This window comes from Pseudorasbora parva, chromosome 2 (genome assembly GCF_024679245.1).
Source record: "Pseudorasbora parva isolate DD20220531a chromosome 2, ASM2467924v1, whole genome shotgun sequence".
Classification (NCBI taxonomy): Eukaryota; Metazoa; Chordata; class Actinopteri; order Cypriniformes; family Gobionidae; genus Pseudorasbora; species Pseudorasbora parva.
The window spans coordinates 27,872,200-27,894,162 of NC_090173.1; the positions used below are offsets into that span (position 1 = coordinate 27,872,200).

A 21,963-nucleotide genomic window follows, 5' to 3' on the forward strand; every position below is an offset into this window, starting at 1 on the left:
ACTCAGCCAAATAAAAACCTCATTTGTCTGGTGTGTTTAAGGACAACCAGTTTTATCCAGGTCAGGTGAGGCCAGTTTCGCATGTACTTTTTCCACAAGAAAACAAATGTTGCTGATGTGCTGTGCATGGACAAATCAAGAGACCACATCTCCATCTCACTTCTCTTTTGTTACTAGGAAATTATATGGAAGAGATTGAATGTATACATGCCAGATTGTAACCCTCACTAATACAATAAAAAAAATTGCTTCCACATACAGTACAATGTTTTCCTTTCTTCCATTTGCTAAATATATATTGTATATACATCTAAGATATAGCAGGCAGTATTAACTCTCAAACATAAAGGCTCCATAAGGTTTTTTTGCATAGCGATGCCAAAGTAGAACCATTTTGGTTCCCCAAAGAACTGTTCTGAATATTTGAACTTTTCCCCAATGAAAAGATTCTTCATAGAACCATCAAAGCCAATAAGGAGCCTTTATTCGATTATATGGGGGTAGGAAAGCACCAACACACAGGCAAATCCAATATTTGTTTAACATCGATCTACTGTGGTCAGTTTATGACATCATCATAAAGTAAATATGTTGTTCATCAAATACGACACACCACAATCCTGTGTGTGCAGTTCAGTGATTGGTGTAAAGAGCCCAATAAAATGAGTAAAATAATTGGGATGTAACGAAGCAAATGAAAAGTGATTAAATTCATGAATGCCAATTATTTCACCCAAAACAGCAGCTGTGAGATAAAGTGTGGCAGATGCTTCGGGGTAAGCTGTGCTAGTGGCTCATCTGATAATGATTTGCATCCAAATACAAACTGAAATACAAACCCAGATTCCAAAAAAGTTGGGACACTGTACAAATTGTGAATATAAAAAAAGGAATACAGTAATTTACAAATTTCATAAATGTATATTTTATTCAGAACAGAATAAAGATAACATATCAAACATTGAAAGTGAGGTATTTTGAAATGTCTTACCAAATATTGGCTCATTTTGGATTTCATGAAAGCCTCTCAGAGTGGCAGTGTCTCTCAGAAGTCAAGATGGGCAGAGGATCACCAAATCCTCCAATGCTACGGCGAAAAAAAGTGGAGCAATATAAGAAAAGAGTTTCTCAGAGAAAAATTGCTATGAGCTTGAAGTTCTTATAATCTGCAGTGAAGAATATCATCCAAAGATTCAGAAATTCTGGAACAATCTCTGTGCGTAAGGGTCAAGGCCGGAAACCCGTACTGGATGCCCGTGATCTTCGGGTCCTTAAACGGCACTGCATCACATACAGGAATGCTACTGTAATGGAAATCACAACATGGGCTCAGCAATACTTCCAGAAAACATAGTCGGTGAACACAATCCACTGTGCCATTCGCCATTGCCAGCTAAAACTGCATAGGTCAAAAAAGAAACCATATCTAAACATGATCCCGAAGCGCAGGCATTTACTCTGGGCCAAGGCTCATTTAAAATGGATTGTGGCAAAGTGGAAAACTGTTCTGTGGTCAGACGAATCAAAATTTAAAGTTCTTTTTGGAAAACTGGGATGCCATGTCATCCGGACTAAAGAGGACAGCCCAAGTTGTTATCAGCGCTCAGTTCAGAAGCCTGCATCTCTGATGGTATAGGGTTGCATGAGTGTGTGTGCCACAGATGGTATGGGGTTGCATTATGGGCAGCTTACGCATCTGGAAAGGCACGATCAATGCTGAAAGGTATATCCAAATTCTAGAACAAATGCTCCAATCTAGACGTCGCCTCTTTTAGGGAAGACTTTGCATTTCCAACATGAAAGACCATACTGCATCAATTACAAAATCATGGCTGCGTATAAGAAGTATCTGGGTACCGAAATGGCCAGCCTACAGTCCAGATCTTTCACCCATAGAAAACATTTGGCACATAATAAAGAGGAAGATGCGACAAAGAAGACCCTTTTGGTTACCCTTCCAGTACATACAAAGTGACATTATGTTAACCAACCATTCAGAAACGTCCTGTTCGAGTCCACAGAGACTCCCGTTGACATTCTCCAAAATATTCCCTCAACTGTTGTCAAGGCAGAACTCCACGTAGTTTGGTTAAAAAACTGCCCCACAGAACAGAGGGGCGGAGTGAGCAAAGCTCATTAAAGTCTCAAGACCACAAATGGCTTGGTGAAAACAGAGCTGTTTTTGACCAGGTAAATGAGTGTTTTTTTTTTTTTTTTACAATACTACTGAGAATTTATTTATTAAAGTATTTTAAAAAGTCTTCATTAAAACACTAAATAATCATATTAACTTATGGAATTATATTAATATACCAATTGGCATTATATGGCCTCTTTAAAAACACAATTGAACATAATACATCCAAAATGTAAAAATATACAATCTACTCCACTTCACTGCACTGCTGAAATCCTAGAGATGTAAAGTTTGTGTTCTTTTAAAATCAGGTCACGGCATGAAGTATCAATTTTATAATGGGTGCATGTCTTTAACTGAAACAAATTTGCAGGGCAGAATTGACTAAACTTTCAACCATAGTAAAATTCCCATGAGCTTGTATTTCCTGTCTCCTGCATTCACAATATGCGTATGAAAGGAAACGAAGCAGCTTTTGGATGCAGCCAAAGCAAAAAAGACCCCTAAATACTTTGCAGTGACTCAAAACAAATATTGATCTAGCAGACAACACCTTAAAAAAAATGGAAACTCCCCAAAATTTTGAGTTGAATGCAAGTACTTATGGTAGCACTATGAATAATACTCAACGAACATTATAAATACTCTGATGTGCTTCAGAAACATTTTGGTACTTAATTGTATCACAGAATAATAAAAAAGGTTCAATGGTGAGTGTGCTATAAAAGGTGCATGTGTTGCATTTAAAGAAAGTATGAGGTGTAGTACAGATCAGATTTAGAAATTGTTGTCTTAAAGTATTTATTAGCAAATTTTACAAAGCATTTAAAACACAAAATCAAACATTAGCCATTCTCTACTGACAGGAAAAGGTCACTGTATGATCCACATTGCAAGTTTTCTGATAATTAATTAAATGGACAGACCAAGACTCTTTCTTTTCAGTAATAATTATATTTCTGTTTCACTTTCATCATTTGCAATTTGTATACTTGAATTCATGTACAGCTTCATGTGAAATTATAATATATATATATAATATTATATATTTGAAATCTGTGATTCAAAGCAATCTGGTTATCCAGACTTAAAGGCTACGTTGCCCTGTAAATACATTTTCGTGTCCAAGAGTATTAAGCAGATAATCATGATCTTTGATCTGGAATCAGAATCATGATCTGGCTGGACATTCTCTGTATCAACAAGGATCATCTGATGCAGAATGGGAAGAACAATAATCTCTGATTTCTGTGAAGAAAAAATAAATAAATATTGTCAGCACAAATTAAGCAAATGCCAAGCACATAACTGCAAACTTAACTAAACATTGAGTCAAAATAGCAAGATATCCGGATTCTAAAGAATACACACTTCTGTATTCTGGGTCTAGGGAAGGATCACACTGACATCAGGGCCTGTATTTATCAAGCTTCTTAATCACTTCAGCTCTGCAGCACATTCAGCGCCCTACCCACATACATTGGAGTAAATTGATAAAAATGGTCTCATTTTACAGAAAAAACTCTACATTTTAACACAGTGGTGGAATATTGCATATATTATATTGTATCTATTCACAATCTTATGATGAACATAAATAAAAAAATATATATTTTGATTTATTTTTTATTAATTTGTTATTAATTATATTATCATCATTTTGGTATCCAAGCTTTTTAGAAGTTTCTTTTGATTCTATAAATTGGCACTAAACAGGGGAAAAAATAAATTTCTTGATATCTCCTTGCAAATAAAAGTATCTAATAACTCCTACTCATCTCCACTGACATAAACTGGCCACTAGGAAATCGAAAAGAAGGCTCCGCCTCTTCAAATTTGTAAAGGGATATCTCGGGCTCTGATTGGTCTAGAATCATGATCCACATGTCTATAAAGAGCTGAGATTCTCAGCTTTTCTGTCGCATGATGCAATATGTGATTACATCATCAGAAATCGTGGCTAACATCGACAATCAAAACTTGCAATAATAAGAGTATTTGTCTGCATAACATGTTTTGATCTGGACATCGGTGACATTTTACAGGGTCATTTGGCCATGCTTGCTGCTCACAGACATGTAAAAATAGTCTCATTCTGAAGCAAACAACCTAAGGAATACCTTAGGTGTTTGAGGATAGTAGCTGATATAGTGTTTGAGGCTAGTAGCTTTACAACAAATTTGTGATCCGAACAGGAATACTACTCATGTGTTTGGTTGTTCAAAGGAGTCATTTCCATTCTTTTGATAATAAATTTACTGTAAATTATTGGATCGGTGAAATTAACTGCTCAGCGATATTCCTGAGGCAGATAGCTTTCATTTGATATACGACTTGTCTATTTTAGGTGTGTTTGTGTGATAAAAATATGAAATTTTATATTATTTGCATGATTTTCTCCAAGGGGGGGTCGAATTCAGACCGTATTATTTTCTTCTGTGTAATATAAATGCAGAAGGTATTGGGTTATTAAGAAAGCCGAGGTTCTAATCTTTCAAATGATACCATATATGTCTAGTTTTGTGGTGCGCGAGTTATAGATTTTTAAAAAAGATTATGTTGATGCAATTTTGGACTCACGTGCAGAGCTTAAGTGGTTAAAGTGCTATTTTAGTCTTAAGTACTGAGAATTCATGAAATGTACTCATACTTTCTAACTTAAGTATAAAAGCAAGTTATCAAATTTATTAAAGCTAAGAATCACTCTTAAGGCCGTTAAGCTTGGGACATACTCAGAAGGAAAACAAATTTGTGTCTCCCATGATTTCATTTTGTTCTTGCAGCCCTGGTTTGGGAGTTCTCGCAGCTTGTTCTTGACACATTGTCAAGCAAAACATTTTTCTTTTGGGTGTCCGAGAACTATTGTGTGATTGGTCATATATTTAAAGAGGGCATGGTTAATGCGGTGAAACGCAGATGATCGGCACCAGCGTTTCTCGTGAAGTATGGAATCAATCAATCAATTTGTAAAAACAATCAAAAAATAACTCAAATCAAGTTGCCAGCCACCGCCAGGGTTTTTGACCATTTTCACAAAAATGTCATATAATATAATATTTTGTTTTATAACAAAAAAAAAAAAAAGAGCTTTTTTATTTTTATTGTAACTTATGCATTCCTTTTTTTAATCAAGGCCTCGAGTCCATCAACACTCCTAATGCTTGCACAGTCCTGTAACTCGTCCTCGGGTCACATTTAGGGTGCGTTCACACTTGTAGTTCGGTTCGTTTGGTTAGTTTGGTCCGGACCAAAAAACAAAAACAAACATAATAGTCCTGGTCCGCTTAGCGTTCACACGGGCATTTTTAACAGCGAACCTAAAGTTACCGAACCAAAGGCACAGGGAGACGCTCACAACCTGATTGGTCGGTTTATATGACGTAGGAGCTCGTTTACCGAACATTCAAAACAATGCTGTGTGCGGATTACACGCGCAGGCATTTTATGCGTGTACATATGGCATTATTTTTTTACCAGAGAACTCATGAAGAGCTCATGAAATGTTCACAACATTCAAAACAACGCTGTGTGCTGGATTAAACGCGATCATTTTATGTGTGTAACACATATGGCGTTATTTTTTACCAGAGAACTCATGAAGAGCTCATGAAATGTTCAAAACAACGCTATGTGCTGGATTAAACGCGATCATTTTATGCGTGTACATGTGGCATTATTTTTACCCGCTGAGAACTCATGAAGAGCTCATAAAATGTTCAAAACATTCATAACAGCAGCAGGATATCCTCCGTTGTGCAGAGACGGCCGTTCTGTCGTCTGTACCTGCTAATAATGGGCAACACAGGAACTTTGATGAGAAGAGCCAGGTATGCTTTTTGTGTGTTTTTTCTAGCATTTTCGAAACATGCTCGTCAGACCAAATATTGATGAGGCTCTTCCTCGTTGCTCTACATTTGCCCTCTAACGTTAAAGTTACTCATTTTGGATAACGTACACCGATCTTTCCGCGTCGTCAAATCAGCTGCATTATGCGTGGCATCTTGTGACATTATACGTCCGGTTTTTGGTCCGTTTACATGTCTTTGGTCCGTGTTGCGTTCATATATCAATCGAACCGCACCAGAGTTCGTTTGGAAGCGGACCGAGACCCATCTTTTTAGCGGTCTCGGTCCGCTTGTTTGGTGCGCACCAGAGTTCGGGTGGCAGCGTTCACATATGTTCAAATGAACCGCACTAACCGAGCAACCGCACCAGGGTTCGTTTTAATCGAACCAAACATGACAAGTGTGAACGCACCCTTAGTTCACTAACATTAGATAGTTTTGATTTATATAATGTTTAATGTTGATGATCATGTTATTTTACATATGAATTTGCGTACATATGATCGCTTGTTTTACTGTGTCTTCCTCACGTGTTTTGATTAGGAGATTCTGTACTCATTTAAAAGATGCGCAACAGTGCCCCCTAGCATCTAACAGTGAAAACCCAGAAAATTCTGTGTTTGGCGGGAAAGTGTTTTTCTCATAAATAACGGAGTTAAAGGTGGGGTAAGTGCTATCTGGTAACCGTTGTTGATATTTCAAATCACCAAAACAAACACGCCCCTACCCCCAAAAGGGTCTCGCCCCTATTTTGATAGCGCCGCCCCACACATACGTAACCCAGAGGCATCAACGGCTATGGCAGAATCTGTGTGCATCTAATCCAGGTCGAATATTCAATGAAAAAGTCATCCCTTCTATCACAAAAACACAAACCGTTCATGTGAACAACTCGATAGTACACGAGCAAGACAGTCCAACTAACGAACATATTATTATTATGACAAGATTAGAGTTACAGCAATCACAAAAACACCCACAAACCGTTATCATGAACAACTCGATAGTACATAAGCACACAGTCCAGCTAACGACATATTACAATTATGACAAGATTAGAGTCATAGCGATCAAACTGTTCTCATGAACAACTCTATAGAATACAAGCACGGCAGCCCAGCTAACGACATATTACAATTATGACTGGATAAGGGTTATATAGATCATGAAAAGAGTAAAAAAACATATATTAGGAGTATAGTATCTTACTTGTCGGAGACATTGTGTGAGCTGATGCTTGAAGCACACAGTGAGGAGATTTAGATGCTCCATACGGTGTGGAAATGAACGGGTCTTTATCATCGCTGAAGTGAGACACAATACGATCGCAAATGGACTAACAAGTGAACATGACACACGAGCATATTCAAGCAGCATATATTAGGCTAGTTCTCGGCTAATGTCCGTCATGTGTGACTCGTGTGTTTTGAATAATGACGTGCACAGAGCGAGAGCGAGCGCTCTTCTCACCATCAAAAGTAGACACGCCCCTTACCTTCTGATTGGCTACAAGTTTGCTATTCCACTCGGCCCGTGTCCTTTTTCTAAAACGGTTTTAAAATAACACTTATCCCACCTTCAAGGGAGTTTGCCACTGTACTGTTTTGTTGTTGTGTTTTTCATTAATAGTCTAATGACCCGCAGCCGAAGCGCTTATTCAAAACCGAAACTAAAATGTGCACTTTCATTCTTTCATGGCTGTACAGGGAAAATGTTTTTTACACATACATTTTGATTCTATTATTCTATTTTCCACAAAGTCAAACCAACGCAGCTTTAACCCAAAATGCAAGTTCAGGCTTGCGGTTTCTTCCATGTAAGCTAGTGCAATTGTTCGCTCTAGACAGCTACTTAGGCTAAGAAGCAGCAAATATATGTATTATGTACTAAGTTGTATTCCTATTCAACTGTTGGCTAGGCTATAAAGATAGTATTGTATTTCGCCTGAATATTCGAATCCCAAATTTAAAAATTGAATACCAACCCACTGAACAAATAGTGTAATATTCTGGTACAGCCCTAGAAAATTCTGTGTTGAATGTAAACTCCTCTTAGGAAATTCACCATTCAATGTCAATTTATCTGAGAATATTTTTAAATAAGGAAATCTATTCAGTGATTGGTCCAAATGTCATGATCCAAAATCCTGTTTGTGGCACAGCGAAGTGTCATGAATCAACTCTAAGACTGACACTTAAGATTTAATATTCACAATATTCAGGTTAGGGGAACTCATATTAATGTTGAAAAACCTCATAAAATAAAAATGTCATGCCATGGAAACTTTAAGCCTTCATAGGAATGAAGATGCTTTTATGCCTTTTTTACCAAGAGTAAGTATTTAACATTACGTGCAGCTTACACGCAATGAGTTCTGCTCAGAAAATCCATGGCCTAGTTGCAGGTTGATGTATTCAAGTGACTGTTGGATTATGTTAATGCTAAACTGAGGTCAAAGAACATAGTTGCTGTTTGGTTGTTATGGTATCTTTTTTAATGTGTGCAGGAATGCTGGTGATGTTTCAAAAAATTTAACAATACAGAATGTTTACTTTAAAACTATGATGTTGACAAATACATAAATAGTTTGATTCAATTGAATTTAACTATTTACATAATGGATTTTGGAACTTTATAAATTCACGAATAAGGCCTTTTTTTCTTAAAATCACAGATTCTAGCAAAATCACATTTCTTCTTCAGACCCTTTTTATTAGAGTATATTTTTGGCAATATACTTCCAATGTAATATACCACAAAGGATAGTCTTATACATTTTTTTTTTTTTAAACTGATTTTTTTTTAAAAGCACTGTTGATAACTATAGAAAATGCATCATCACAGTCTAAAAAGTATACACCTTGTACCTAATAGAGTGGTAAAAGAGTGTATACGGATCAAGAGAAATAGATCAAGTGCAACACCTTTAAGGAACCAAAAAGGGGAAGACAGATTCTGTATAAATAAAGTTCTCAGAAAGTTATCTTAGGCATTCTTGGCACTCATTTAAATGCCTTATGCCCATTGAGTTTCACAACTCAAAAATCCGTTGTAACAACCGGTTTTCATAAAAAGAATGGGGAATTAAATTCTCTCAATCAAACTGCTAACACACTGTCTTTATATTGTGTTATCTGTGCAGGTGTTTACTCTTAATGTCAGGGGTAATCTGTCCTTTATTCAGTCGTTTTCAAACATTTTCAGTGCGAAAATGTATCCTACCCCCTTGCGTAGGATACATCCGTTTCTTGGCAAAACATCAAATATTAAAAGTGCATTACAATTTATATAGGTTACAAAGTCATTGAACATGGAAAGCAATAGAAATTACATACAATTTAGGAAGTAAGCCAAGTTTAATAATATTTCCCACAAAGTTAAATGTTCAGTTGTATGTCCCGCTTTGCGCTTGGATAGGACTGTGGGACACAAGCAGGACAGAGCCCATCTCTTGTCTAATATCTTCCGATGTCTGTTTGTCTAATGTTTTCTTCTGATGCAATTGACACTGGTTGTAAAAGGTCAGGAGAGCGAATTTCATCTTCCGCACGAGCGATATATTATAGGCTGTTTGACGTTGAGCTTCCAGAGAAATCAAAACCGAATTAGCGGCACGTGTGAAATGCACTACACAAATAAACTTGATGTACCTTACCTTGTCTAACAAGCACAAACTAATTTTCTAAAAAATTTCTACAAGAAAAAGATATAACTGTAAGAGTGCACATTGTGACCAATAATGTAATTTGCCAATTAACAAATCACTTGTTGAGATTACTGTCATTTGCCGAATTCAATTCAATTAAAACAAAACAAAAAAGTCCATAGCCTAATGCATTCTGTTGTTTTGGCAGGCTTGTTTGTTTGTTAATTAAGTTTTTAACCCCATGTTAGCATCATAACTATTTACATGGCAAACACAATATCACAATCCATATTTATATACTATATTAAATTATATCAAACATTAAAACTTGCCATAAGATATAAAATCTAAAAAACAGTCGGGTGATAAATTCTATAAAAAAAACGATGTGAATATTTAGCCTGGCTCCACCCTCATATGTACTCCCACTCAAAAAAATGTCCCCTTCAGTACATCGTTTGGGTTTGAGGTATAGTCGCTGGTTTTCTCCGGTCCAATCAGCGAACAGAGAGAGTGGTTGCGAACAATGACGTTGATGCCGTGTTAGTTTGCGCACGACATGCGTCACCAAATTTTAGCGATTGGTTATGGCAGATCCAGAGTGGCTCTGGGCAGATCCAAATGTTTTAAACTTCAACAGAGTGCCCGACTTCACGGAAGTTAACGCTTGTCAAAGGAGTGGCCAGACTCTCAGTACAAATGAAATGTACGACAGTCTGGTAGGACCAGGGTAGAGAATATTGGGATTAAAGGTGAACAGAAGGAAGAAACATTTCTAATCCCCTACAAAAGGACGTGAGTGAGGATTTGGGAAAGTCCAGAAGAATAACTCACGGAATATTGTTTAATTCTTAGAAAATCGCGAAAAGTCAATATTATCACATAGCCATCTTCACTCAATCAGCACAAATCAAAATATTTACATGGCTGCAATTTTACATTTGGTTGCCATGTCCTAATTCACGTGTGCAAAATTGTGTTTTGGCATTGTCATGTTACGTTACGTTATGTATTGTCACGTTAACACAGCCCTAAATAAAAGGGAATCATTTATGTAATCATTTATGAACAGTATTGTTGTGGCAGGGGACGTGGTTTAGCGAGGTCCATAACGGGAGAGAGTTCGGAGACAAGCGCAGAATTAGTGGGTCAAATGAACCTTCGTCTTGTTCCAGTAATGGGCGTGGAGAAATTGCATAAAATCAGCTGGAAGAGGACATTCATGGAGGGAGACGGACTGGAGACTCGTTCAACAGGGGAGAGCTCTAGAAAGCGTATGGACTGAGTTACAGAAAGGATTGAGTTGCTGTTGAGCGACAGTGGGCGTATTGATGTATTGTTAGATCACTGACTTGAAGAAATAAAAAGTACCCGAGTCTCCTTTAAGCCGACCCCGCCTTCTTACTTGCCAGGTTTCAGCACCAGTGTAACAAGTTTGTAGTTAGTGAAGGTTTAAAGGAGACTTAGGTACTTTTTATTTCAACAAAACATCAACACGCCCGCTGGCGCTTCACAGCAACTCAATCCTTTCTGTAACTCAGTCCATACGCTCTCCAGAGATCTCTCCTGTTGCCCGTTTCTCGAGTCTGCCACCCTCCATGAACCTTAGTTTGTCTAAACCAGTAATTCTTGGTTTGTTTACACCTGTAATTAGAACTGTTAGGTAACACACAAAAGTGACATTACCAGAATGGTTCGCTGTGTCAGTTCAGTAGCTTATGGGACAGGTAAGTAATGAGAGGCTTGCTGGCGTTTTGATGACTTACTCTGGACTATGCCCTGATAGGCCAATGCTGCAGGAGATTCTGGAACTTCAGTTAGGAAAGACTTTCCCTCATCGCAGCTTTTCCCTTGAAAAGCAAAATACAGAAGTAGATTTTGAGAACTAGAAACTGCTGGCTGCTGAATTTTCTTTAAATGTTTTAGAAGAACTACTGCAGGGAGTTTTTTCGTACATGATTCAATCTACTGACTTACATGAAGTAAATATAAAAACAAGGAAACACTCTCACAAAATCAAGAAATGGTATGCACCACAGTGCTACGGTGTAAATTGTTATACTTCCTCATGTCTTGACCACTTAATGGGGAACAAATGTACAATAGTATTTCATCATTATTTAATCCGGTTTAAAACATTCTCTTCCTTGTAAATGCTTATCGATTAATGCTCATTGTACCTATTCGTGGGTCCAGGGGTACTCTGCCCAACAGAGGGAGATTTAGTTCTTCACACATTCTCTGTGCTCCTCCAGTGGTCAGAGGAAATATCTGTGAAGTATTCTGTAAACAGAGACAAAGGGTATCAAAAAAACTATATATAATGCTGTGACAGGTCAGTCACCTGTGTCATTTTAAACATGTACAACCATCTGTCTTCTGTAATTCACATGAATCGCTCTTTTCCATGCAAGTTCAATGGAGCATTTAAAAAAAAAGCTTTATGCGATGAAGAGAATGGATTTGAAGTTATTTCCTGACAATGTGTGACATTTTTTTTCTTCTATTTGAATATATTTTAAAATGCAATTAATTCCTGTGTTTTTTCTGGATTCAACACTTTATTTTTTCTAATTTGTTTGAGTAAAAAGTGTCATGATTGCGATGTTCAATTTTATTTTCAAGTAGCCCGATCTTGCCCATGAGATCTGATTTCATGGCATTACATTTATTTTTTCAGATCAGATGATGTAATGTTTTTTTTTGTCAGTAGTGGAAACTACTCCAACAGCGTTCCTTTGTTTGACAGATGCCCCATTTTTATTTTTGATGAGCTACCAAGATTTTTAAGCCACTATATTTCCCTCATCTATTTTGAAACAAAACGTTATTATATATGATTAAATTGTAGTCTGTATATAAAATAATTGTTATTAACAACCGTCTTTTTTTTAACTCTGTTATAAAGACTATTTAGATCAATACTTGACCAAGCAATATTCAGAAAAGGGTGCAGCTATGATATTTCTGAGTTTTATCAGATTGTAAAAAACAGACAAAATGACAAAAATAACGATGAATAATGTTTGAGAGGCAAAACCTCTTATTCTTACGACAGTAATAAAATAATTGAATATACAATTTATAATATGAATAAAATAGATTTAATGCATCTACATAGAACTACAGACAAACGGTGCTTTAAAACTAAAAAACACCATGAACATGGACCCTATAGGCTAATTATGTCATGTGACACCAAAGTTATTTGCATTAAAGCCAAGCGGCAACCTCCCATGATCCCTCTTGAAGCCAATACGGAAGTAATGTAAACTGCAATTCCTCGATTGACCACTAGGGACAGGCTCCAGAAGGGAGGTGAATCTTATTGAGCCCCATGTTAAAATTCCCAACTTTACAGCAGAAAAAAAACATGTTTACAGCCTGGTACAAATTGTGGTTTTGGTCTATACGGCTAATTTTGCCCTTCATGACAACTGTGAGGGGGTGAACTCATTCGTTTACATTATATAAAGCCTTAAAGTTCTGCATAATTAAGTGGCGTGGTTACTTTGAGTGACAGGTGGATAGCCATTTATCAGCTGTTTATAGTCATCGCGTCACCTAAGCTCTGCCCAAATCCCTTTTTGCTCATTTTATGTTATCCAGGAGTGACGGCGATGACGCGCTAGCAAAGATGACAACGGCCAACTCATCTCTACTTTAAGCTTTAGAACGGCTTATTGGAATCCTATGGTTGACGTCACGGATACTACGTCCATATTTTTTTTTACAGTCTATGGTAAAAGCCCCATTTCTCAACAAAAAGTGTTTCCAAACTGTTTTTTTTGTGACATTTGAAGTATCAACAGAATTTATACGCTAAAGTTAAATGAAAAAAGACTGTCAACATTTGATTATCGATAATTGTCATTTCCATCAGCTATATAAGTAAACATATTGATGCGCTAAAAACGTCCGGAAAAAAAATAAATCAAAAAAATATAAAATGCAATTTTAATTTTTAATTTTTAATATATATATATATATATATATATATATAATTGGATGAAAACCAGGCTAGTGTCACATAATTCTTCAGAAATTATTCTGATATGCTGATTTTCTGCTCAAGAAACATTTATCATCATCAATGCTAAAAGAGTTGTGCGGTCTTTGATGAATAGAATGTTCAAAAGAACAGCATTTATTTGAAAAATTATTGTTTTGTAACATTATAAATAATGTCACTTTTGATCAATTAATTAAATCAATTAATACAAGTATTAATTTATTTTATTATAATTAAAGATTACAACTATATCATAAAATATTTTTTTACTTTATTTTTGTGAACTGCAAATGAAATCGGTATGAATAGAGTAGAAGAATGAATGATACAAATTCATCAGGCTGGGGATGATGAGGCATTATTAATTCCCCTGGGCTGTGTTGTGACGTATGTCAGAAATCTCTTTGTCTCTATGTAGTTTGTGGTGGAGTTCAGGAAAAATGCAAATGGTTATTTCCAATATACAGTATAACAATAGTCCATTTGTTCTTTCAGATGCATTTACAGATGGAATAACAACATTGGTATAAAAAGAGCATTCAAGTGTTTGGTGATTTGTATGAGATAGATATACTCATACCATTTGAGTTGGTGGAATTGATTGCAAAAGCCCTTAACGATTATCAGGTGCAGCATTATATTGCTACACAACATTATAAGAGATTAAAGTGCCTTGTGTCATATGTATGTCAATCTCATTGACTTTTATGGAGATGATACACCACCTTCTAAATACAGATGTGTATTTTTGAACAAGATACTTGGTAATCTACAGGTCCGTCTCAAAAAATTGTGATAAAGTTAATTATTTTCCATAACGTAATGATAAAAATCAAACTTTCATACATTTTAGATTCATTGCACACCAACTGAAATATTTCAGGTCTTTTATTGTTTTAATACTGATGATTTTGGCATACAGCTCATGAAAACCCAAAATTTCTCAAAAAATTTGCATATTTCATCCGACCAATAAAAGAAAAGTGTTTTTAATACAAAAAAGTCAACCTTCAAATAATTATGTTCAGTTATGCACTCGATACTTGGTCAGAAATCCTTTTGCAGAAATGACTGCTTCAATGCGGCGTGGCATGGAGGCGATCAGCCTGTGGCACTGCTGAGGTGTTCTGGAGGCCCAGGATGCTTCGATAGCGGCATTAAGCTCATCCAGAGTGTTGGGTCTTGCGTCTCTCAACTTTCTCTTCACAATATCCCACAGATTCTCTATGGGGTTTAGGTCAGGAGAGTTGGCAGGCCAATTGAGCACAGTAATACCATGGTCAGTAAACCATTTACCAGTGGTTTTGGCACTGTGAGCAGGTGCCAGGTCATGCTGAAAAAACAAATCTTCATCTCCATAAAGCTTTTCAGAAGATGGAAGCATAAAGTGCTCCAAAATCTCCTGATAGCTAGCTGCATTGACCCTGCCCTTGATAAAACACAGTGGACCAACACCAGCAGCTGACATGGCATCCCAGACCATCACTGACTGTGGGTACTTGACACTGGACTTCTGGCATTTTGGCATTTCCTTCTCCCCAGTCTTCCTCCAGACTCTGGCACCTTGATATCCGAACGACATGCAAAATTAGCTTTCATCCGAAAAAAGTACTTTGGACCACTGAGCAACAGTCCAGTGCTGCTTCTCTGTAGCCCAAAAGTGTCTTGACCTGGGGAATGCGGCACCTGTAGCCCATTTCCTGCACACGCCTGTGCACGGTGGCTCCGGATGTTTCTACTCCAGACTCAGTCCACTACTTCCGCAGGTCCCCCAAGGTCTGGAATCGGTCCTTCTCCACAATCTTCCTCAGGGTCCGGTCACCTCTTCTCGTTGTGCAGCGTTTTTTGCCACACTTTTTCCTTCCCACAGACTTCCCACTGAGGTGCCTTGATACAGCAATCTGGGAACAGCCTATTCGTTCAGAAATTTCTTTCTGTGTCTTACCCTCTCGCTTAAGGGTGTCAATGATGGCCTTCTGGACAGGGTCGGGTCGGCAGTCTTACCCATGATTGCGGTTTTGAGTAATGAACCAGGCTGAGAGTTTTTAAAAGCCTCAGGAATCTTTTGCAGGTGTTTAGAGTTATTTAGTTGATTCAGATGATTAGGTCAATAGCTCATTTAAAAAAGCCTTTTCATGATATGCTAATTTTTTAGAGAATTTTTCATGAGCTGTATGCCAAAATCATCAGTATTAAAACAATAAAAGACCTGAAATATTTCAGTTGGTGTGCAATGAATCTAAAATATATGAAAGTTGAATTTTTATCATTACATTATGGAAAATAATGAACTTTATCACAATATGCTAATTTTTGGAGAAGGTCCTGTATTTGTGCAAATGCCCTAAGATATTCATGTACAAACTACAGTGCATCTAGAAAGTATTTGCAGTGCTTCACTTTTTCCACATTTTGAAAGAATACAGAATCTCTGGATCAAAACACATGCGACAAACAAGTAGAAACAAGCGATAAAACCATTGCTTATGCACGCTTTAGCTTAAAACATTTTTATTTGGACTTTTGTTGATTTTATGAAACTTACCCACCTTCAAGTGTTAAAGGGTTAAAAATACATGGGTTAAAAAAGGTTTAAAAATGACAAAAATACATCTTGGTCCAAAAATAACAAAAACTATGACTTCATTCAGCATTGTCTTCTCTTCCTTGTTAGTGTTCAAACTTCAAATAAAGATTCAAACGGTTGTGAATCAGTGAATCGATCAATGATTCGGATCGCATGTCAAATTGCCACATTGCTGAAATCACATGACTTTGGCAACCCGAATCATTGATCGATTCACTGATTCACAACCGTTTGAATCTTTATTTGAGGATTGAACACAAACCAGGAAGAGAAGACAATGCTGAATAAAGTGGTAGATTTTGTTATTTTTGGACCAAAATGTATTTTCGATGCTTCAAGAGATTCTAATCAACTAACTAACTGATGTCACATATGGACTACTTTTTGAGGATGTTTTTATTCCCTTTCTGGACATGGACAGTATAGTGTGCATACACTTAGATACGTTGTCGGACTAAATATAAAATATCTTAAAATGTGTTCCGAAGATGAACGGAGGTCTTACGGGTGTGGAACGACATTTGAGTGAGTCATTAATGACATCAATTTCATTTTTGGGTGAACTAACCCTATTGAACTAACCCTATAATAACAAAGAATGCATGAAGCTAGAACAAAACAGTTTTTTTTTTGTTTAAAAGCAGAGGCTTCTTTTTTGATATACTGCATATTATATAAATACACATAAAAAAACAAAAAGAAGAAAATATCGAACTTCATTACACAAGTTAGAAAAAATAATAATATTCAAAATTATTATCATACAGAAAACATTAAGGGTGATGTGTGCTGTAATTTACCGTAAGATGGAATTTAAACTTGTATACTATACCTTGCATTTAGGACAAACAAAGCCACTCATGTTTTCAATCACACCGATGATGGGCAATTTGACCTTTTTACAGAATCGGATCTCTTTTCTCACATCCTGCAAAGATACTTCCTATTCAAGAATGGGAACAATAATAACAAGAAACATTATACAGCAGTCAAAACATGCGGTTACAAATTAAAGGGACAGTTCACCCAAAAATGTAAATATCCCATGATTTACTTACCCTCAAGCCATCCTAGGTATGCATCATATTCTTCTCTCAGAAAAATGCAATCGGAGTTATATTAAAACATTTTTGTTTTAACATTTTTTTTAAACACTTTTAACACTTTCGAATGCAACTGGCTTGTCTCAAGTCCATAAAAGTGCATCTATCCATCATAAAAGTGCTCCACACCGCTCCGGGGGGTTAATAAAGGCCTTCTGAATCGAAGCGATGGGTTTGTGTAAGAAAAATATCAATATTTAACACACTACAAAAGTAAAATATCTAGCTTCTGGCAGACCGACTTAAGCATTCAACTTTCGAAAAAAGAGTAACTGGTGCGACAATGACGTTAGACTTAAGTGTTTTGAACTGCTAAAGTTGTTACACTTTCTTCGTAAGTTGAATATGGAAGGTGGTCTGTTGGATACTTCAGTTTATCAAGTTTTAAACATGGATATTTTTCTTACACGAACCCATAGATACGCTTCAGAAGGCCTTTATTAAACCCCCAAATATTTCAAATTTTGGGCTGCAATTCACTGCCATTATAATGCTTGGATTAGCCAGGACATGTTTTAAACATAAGTCTGATTGTATTCGCAAAGAAGAATGTCATCTACATCTAGGATGGCTTGAGGGCGAGTAAATTATGGGATCATTTCCATTTTTGGTTGAACTATTCCAGCAAAATTGTTTACGTTGGATGATACTTTTCCCCCCTCATGTGCAGTGGTGACAGTATGTGTCTTGACAATGGTGACCCTAACATCTACAAAGCAAACATTAAATTCTAAACCGTAAAGCAGTCTGGTATTGCAAAACACTATGGTCCTGCAAAAAATGACCGTTGGCAATTTTAAGGAAGTGCATTTTTGTGTCCTTTCACATAGCTGCAGTGGAAGCCTCTCTAAACATGATTTATTATTGATGTTACTAATCAATCGCCTACTACTTGATGCTTGTTGTTATACATATTTATAGGTGGCTTCTTTAAGCATGTGTGGAACTGAAGACATAAATAACTTTTTTTTTGTACAGTGTTCACACCACTAAGTTCCACTTCACTGGTAATGTGCAGGAAATTAACAATTTTTTTTTAAACTTTCAGTTAAGTGTGAAAGCATACTGTTCTTGGCACGTCAATACATCTGAACACCTAAAACAAACCAGATCATTTTGCACGTGTTGTTTCTTTTTTTTTCTGTTAATCTTTTTTTTAAATGCAAACTAGATCACATGTAAAAGCAATTTCCTGGAACAAGCAGTGTTTCACATGTCTGAGTGTTGCTGTTCACCTGCGGGGTGGTGATGATGACCGCCCCATCAATGCCAGCACCGCTAAGATACTGCACAATGGACAAGTGTTCATCAGATGTTCCTGGGGGCGTGTCTACGATCAGATAGTCCACTTCTCCCCAGTCTACATCCCTCAGGAACTGTTTTATCATGCCTAAACAATAGCAAGATACCAAAAATGAAACAATATACAATACCAAATGTATCAAGTTGCAAACAACTGAACTGTTTAGCACTTCAGTTTCCCTTAAAGTTGATTTAACCATATAAATGGGCCTAATAAAAAAACACTAATATTATTTGTCATCAAATATTTAAATGTTTTTAAAAAATACCATTAATCTATAACAAAAAAATGTTCAGAGTCCATTTAGAATCAAACTTAACTGTAAAATGTCAGTGGCAGACTCAGTGACTGAATGAATCAAGAGCAAATAAAAAGTTCCAGTTTAGAAGAATCATTTGTTTGCGTATCCTACATCACAGCTTTCGTTGCGTTCGATATCGCGTGCAGGAAACAATGGCACATTAACCTCTTACAAAATTACATCCGGCGAAATCACATATCGACTGACTTGATTTTTTTGGAAGCATTTGCACCCATTTTAGGTGCAGTCCGGAGATATAATGAAATATAATCCTGATTTTCTAAATTCTATTTCAGCCAGACAAGGCCAGTGATACTCACAATGAGCCTTTCTCACAACTCTCACAAAGTAAACAGAAAGCACAGAGATAACAGAGTGCTTTATAACACACAGATAACACAGAGTAAAAAATACAATATTCCAAGTTTGTTTTGATTCCGTACCAAATGTACAAACCAAAATCATTCTTGGTGCATAATAATCACTGTCCTGCCAAACCACCCACTTTTGATAAATGATCACAAATAGTACACAGTGTTAAGAACAATACAATACATAAAAATACAAAAAATAAATAAATAAAAAACAGATGAGAAAACTACAGGTCCTTCTCAAAAAATTAGCATATTGTGATAAAGGTCATTATTTTCCATATTGTAATGATAAAAATTTAACTCATACATTTTAGATTCATTGCACAGCAACTGAAATACTTCAGGTCTTTTATTGTTTTAATACTGATGATTTTGGCATACAGCTCATGAAAACCCAAAATTCCTATCTAAAAAAATGAGCATATTTCATCCGAACAACAAAAGAAAAGTGTTTTTAATACAAAAAAGTCAACCTTCAAATAATTATGTTCAGTTATGCACTCGATACTTGGTCGGAAATCCTTTTGCAGAAATGACTGCTTCAATGCGGCGTGGCATGGAGGCGATAAGCCTGTGGCACTGCTGAGGTGTTCTGGAGGCCCAGGATGCTTCGATAGCGGCCTTAAGCTCATCCAGAGTGTTGGGTCTTGCGTCTCTCAACTTTCTCTTCACAATATCCCACAGATTCTCTATGGGGTTCAGGTCAGGAGAGTTGGCAGGCCAATTGAGCACAGTAATAGCATGGTCAGTAAACCATTTACCAGTGGTTTTGGCACTGTGAGCAGGTGCCAGGTCATGCTGAAAAAACAAATCTTCATCTCCATAAAGCTTTTCAGCAGATGGAAGCATGAAGTGCTCCAAAATCTCCTGATAGCTAGCTGCATTGGCCCTGCCCTTGATAAAACACAGTGGACCAACACCAGCAGCTGACATGGCACCCCAGACCATCACCGACTGTGGCTGCTTGACACTGGACTTCTGGCATTTTGGCATTTCATTCTCCCCAGTCTTCCTCCTGACTCTGGCACCTTGATTTCCGAATGACATGCAAAATTTGCTTTCATCCGAAAAAAGTACTTTGGACCACTGAACAACAGTCCAGTGCTGCTTCTCTGTAGCCCAAAAGTGTCTTGACATGGGGAATGCGGCACCTGTAGCCCATTTCCTGCACACGCCTGTGCACGGTGGCTCTGGATGTTTCTACTCCAGACTCAGTCCACTGCTTCCACAGGTCCCCCAAGGTCTGGAATCGGTCCTTCTCCACAATCTTCCTCAGGGTCCGGTCACCTCTTCTCGTTGTGCAGCGTTTTTTGCCACACTTTTTCCTTCCCACAGACTTCCCACTGAGGTGTCTTGATACAGCACTCTGGGAACAGCCTATTCGTTCAGAAATTTCTTTCTGTGTCTTACCCTCTCGCTTAAGGGTGTCAGTGATGGCCTTCTGGACAGGGTCGGGTCGGCAGTCTTACCCATGATTGCGGTTTTGAGTAATGAACCAGGCTGGGAGTTTTTAAAAGCCTCAGGAATCTTTTGCAGGTGTTTAGAGTTAATTAGTTGATTCAGATGATTAGGTTAATAGCTCGTTTAGAGAACCGTTTCATGACATGTTAATTTTTTGAGATTTTTGGGTTTTCATCAGTATTAAAAAAAAGACCTGAAATATTTCAGTTGGTCTGCAATGAATCTAAAGTATATGAAAGTTAAATGTCCCGTTCTTTGCGATTCCATCTTTCAAACTTTAGTTAGTGTGTAATGTTGCTGTTAGAGCATAAATAATTCCTGTAAAATTATAAAGCTCATAGTTCAATGCCAAGCGAGATTTTATTTAACAGAAGTTCCCTTTCAAAGCCTACAGCGAACAGCCAGTTTGGACTACAGCAGGAAGTGCAGGGATGTAATGACGTCACTACCGTTTGCTGATTAACCCTCCACCCACAAGAACACACAAAATAGGGGGCGTGGTCTTGTTGCTCTCTCACTTGGAGAAGAGCGCACATTCAGCGCTTACATATCCCAGTTATGGTAAGAGGCGGGACCTTTCCGGGCAAAGTGTGCAAAGCTGCTGTCCAATCACAACACGGGAAGCGCTGGCCCAATCAGAACTCGTTACATATTTCTGAAGGAGGGACTTCATAGAACAATGAAATCAACAGGCCGTTTTTAGGACAGAGGAAACAGCGCTGTACAGATAAGTAAATTGTGTGAAAAATACTGTTTTTTTACATGCGAAACATGAACTCATGTTATATTGCACACTGTAAACATAATCAAAGCTTCGAAAACATGCGGAGAATGGGACCTTTAAATTTTTATCATTACATTATGGAAAATAAACTTTATCACAATATGCAAATTTTTGGAGAAGGACCTGTATTTGGTTTTGTAAAAGGTAAATGTCAGTCATAACTTTTATTTGACACTTCCCCTTCATTTTATTTTTACAAAGATTGTTGAAAGTCCTGATGGCCTGTCCTTTATCTTTCTGGCCATTTGCATTTAGGGTGCTTTCACACCTGCCTCATTTAGTTCGGTTGAATCGTACTAGAGTTCGTTTCCCTCTTTGGTGCGGTTCGTTTGGTCAGGTCTGAAAGCAGCAATCGCACTCGGGTGCGCACCAAAAGCGGACCAAACAAGTCTACCGAGACCACCTCTTCA

General features: G+C 37.2%; 1 protein-coding gene across 1 annotated transcript in view; it reads right to left on the reverse strand.

Annotated features, from left to right (window-relative positions):
• Positions 1–2,918: 2,918 nt before the first annotated feature.
• nubp1 (nucleotide binding protein 1 (MinD homolog, E. coli)) overlaps positions 2,919–21,963 on the reverse strand; it is a 46,268-nt gene continuing 27,223 nt past the window's right edge. Inside the window, exons 7-11 of the mRNA XM_067414639.1 lie at positions 18,566–18,720; positions 17,060–17,170; positions 11,809–11,911; positions 11,395–11,478; positions 2,919–3,385 (exon numbers count right to left, since the gene is read on the reverse strand). Of these exons, the coding sequence (XP_067270740.1) occupies positions 3,336–3,385; positions 11,395–11,478; positions 11,809–11,911; positions 17,060–17,170; positions 18,566–18,720 (503 nt within the window). The 3' untranslated portion in view covers positions 2,919–3,335. The remainder of the gene's footprint in view (positions 3,386–11,394; positions 11,479–11,808; positions 11,912–17,059; positions 17,171–18,565; positions 18,721–21,963) is intronic.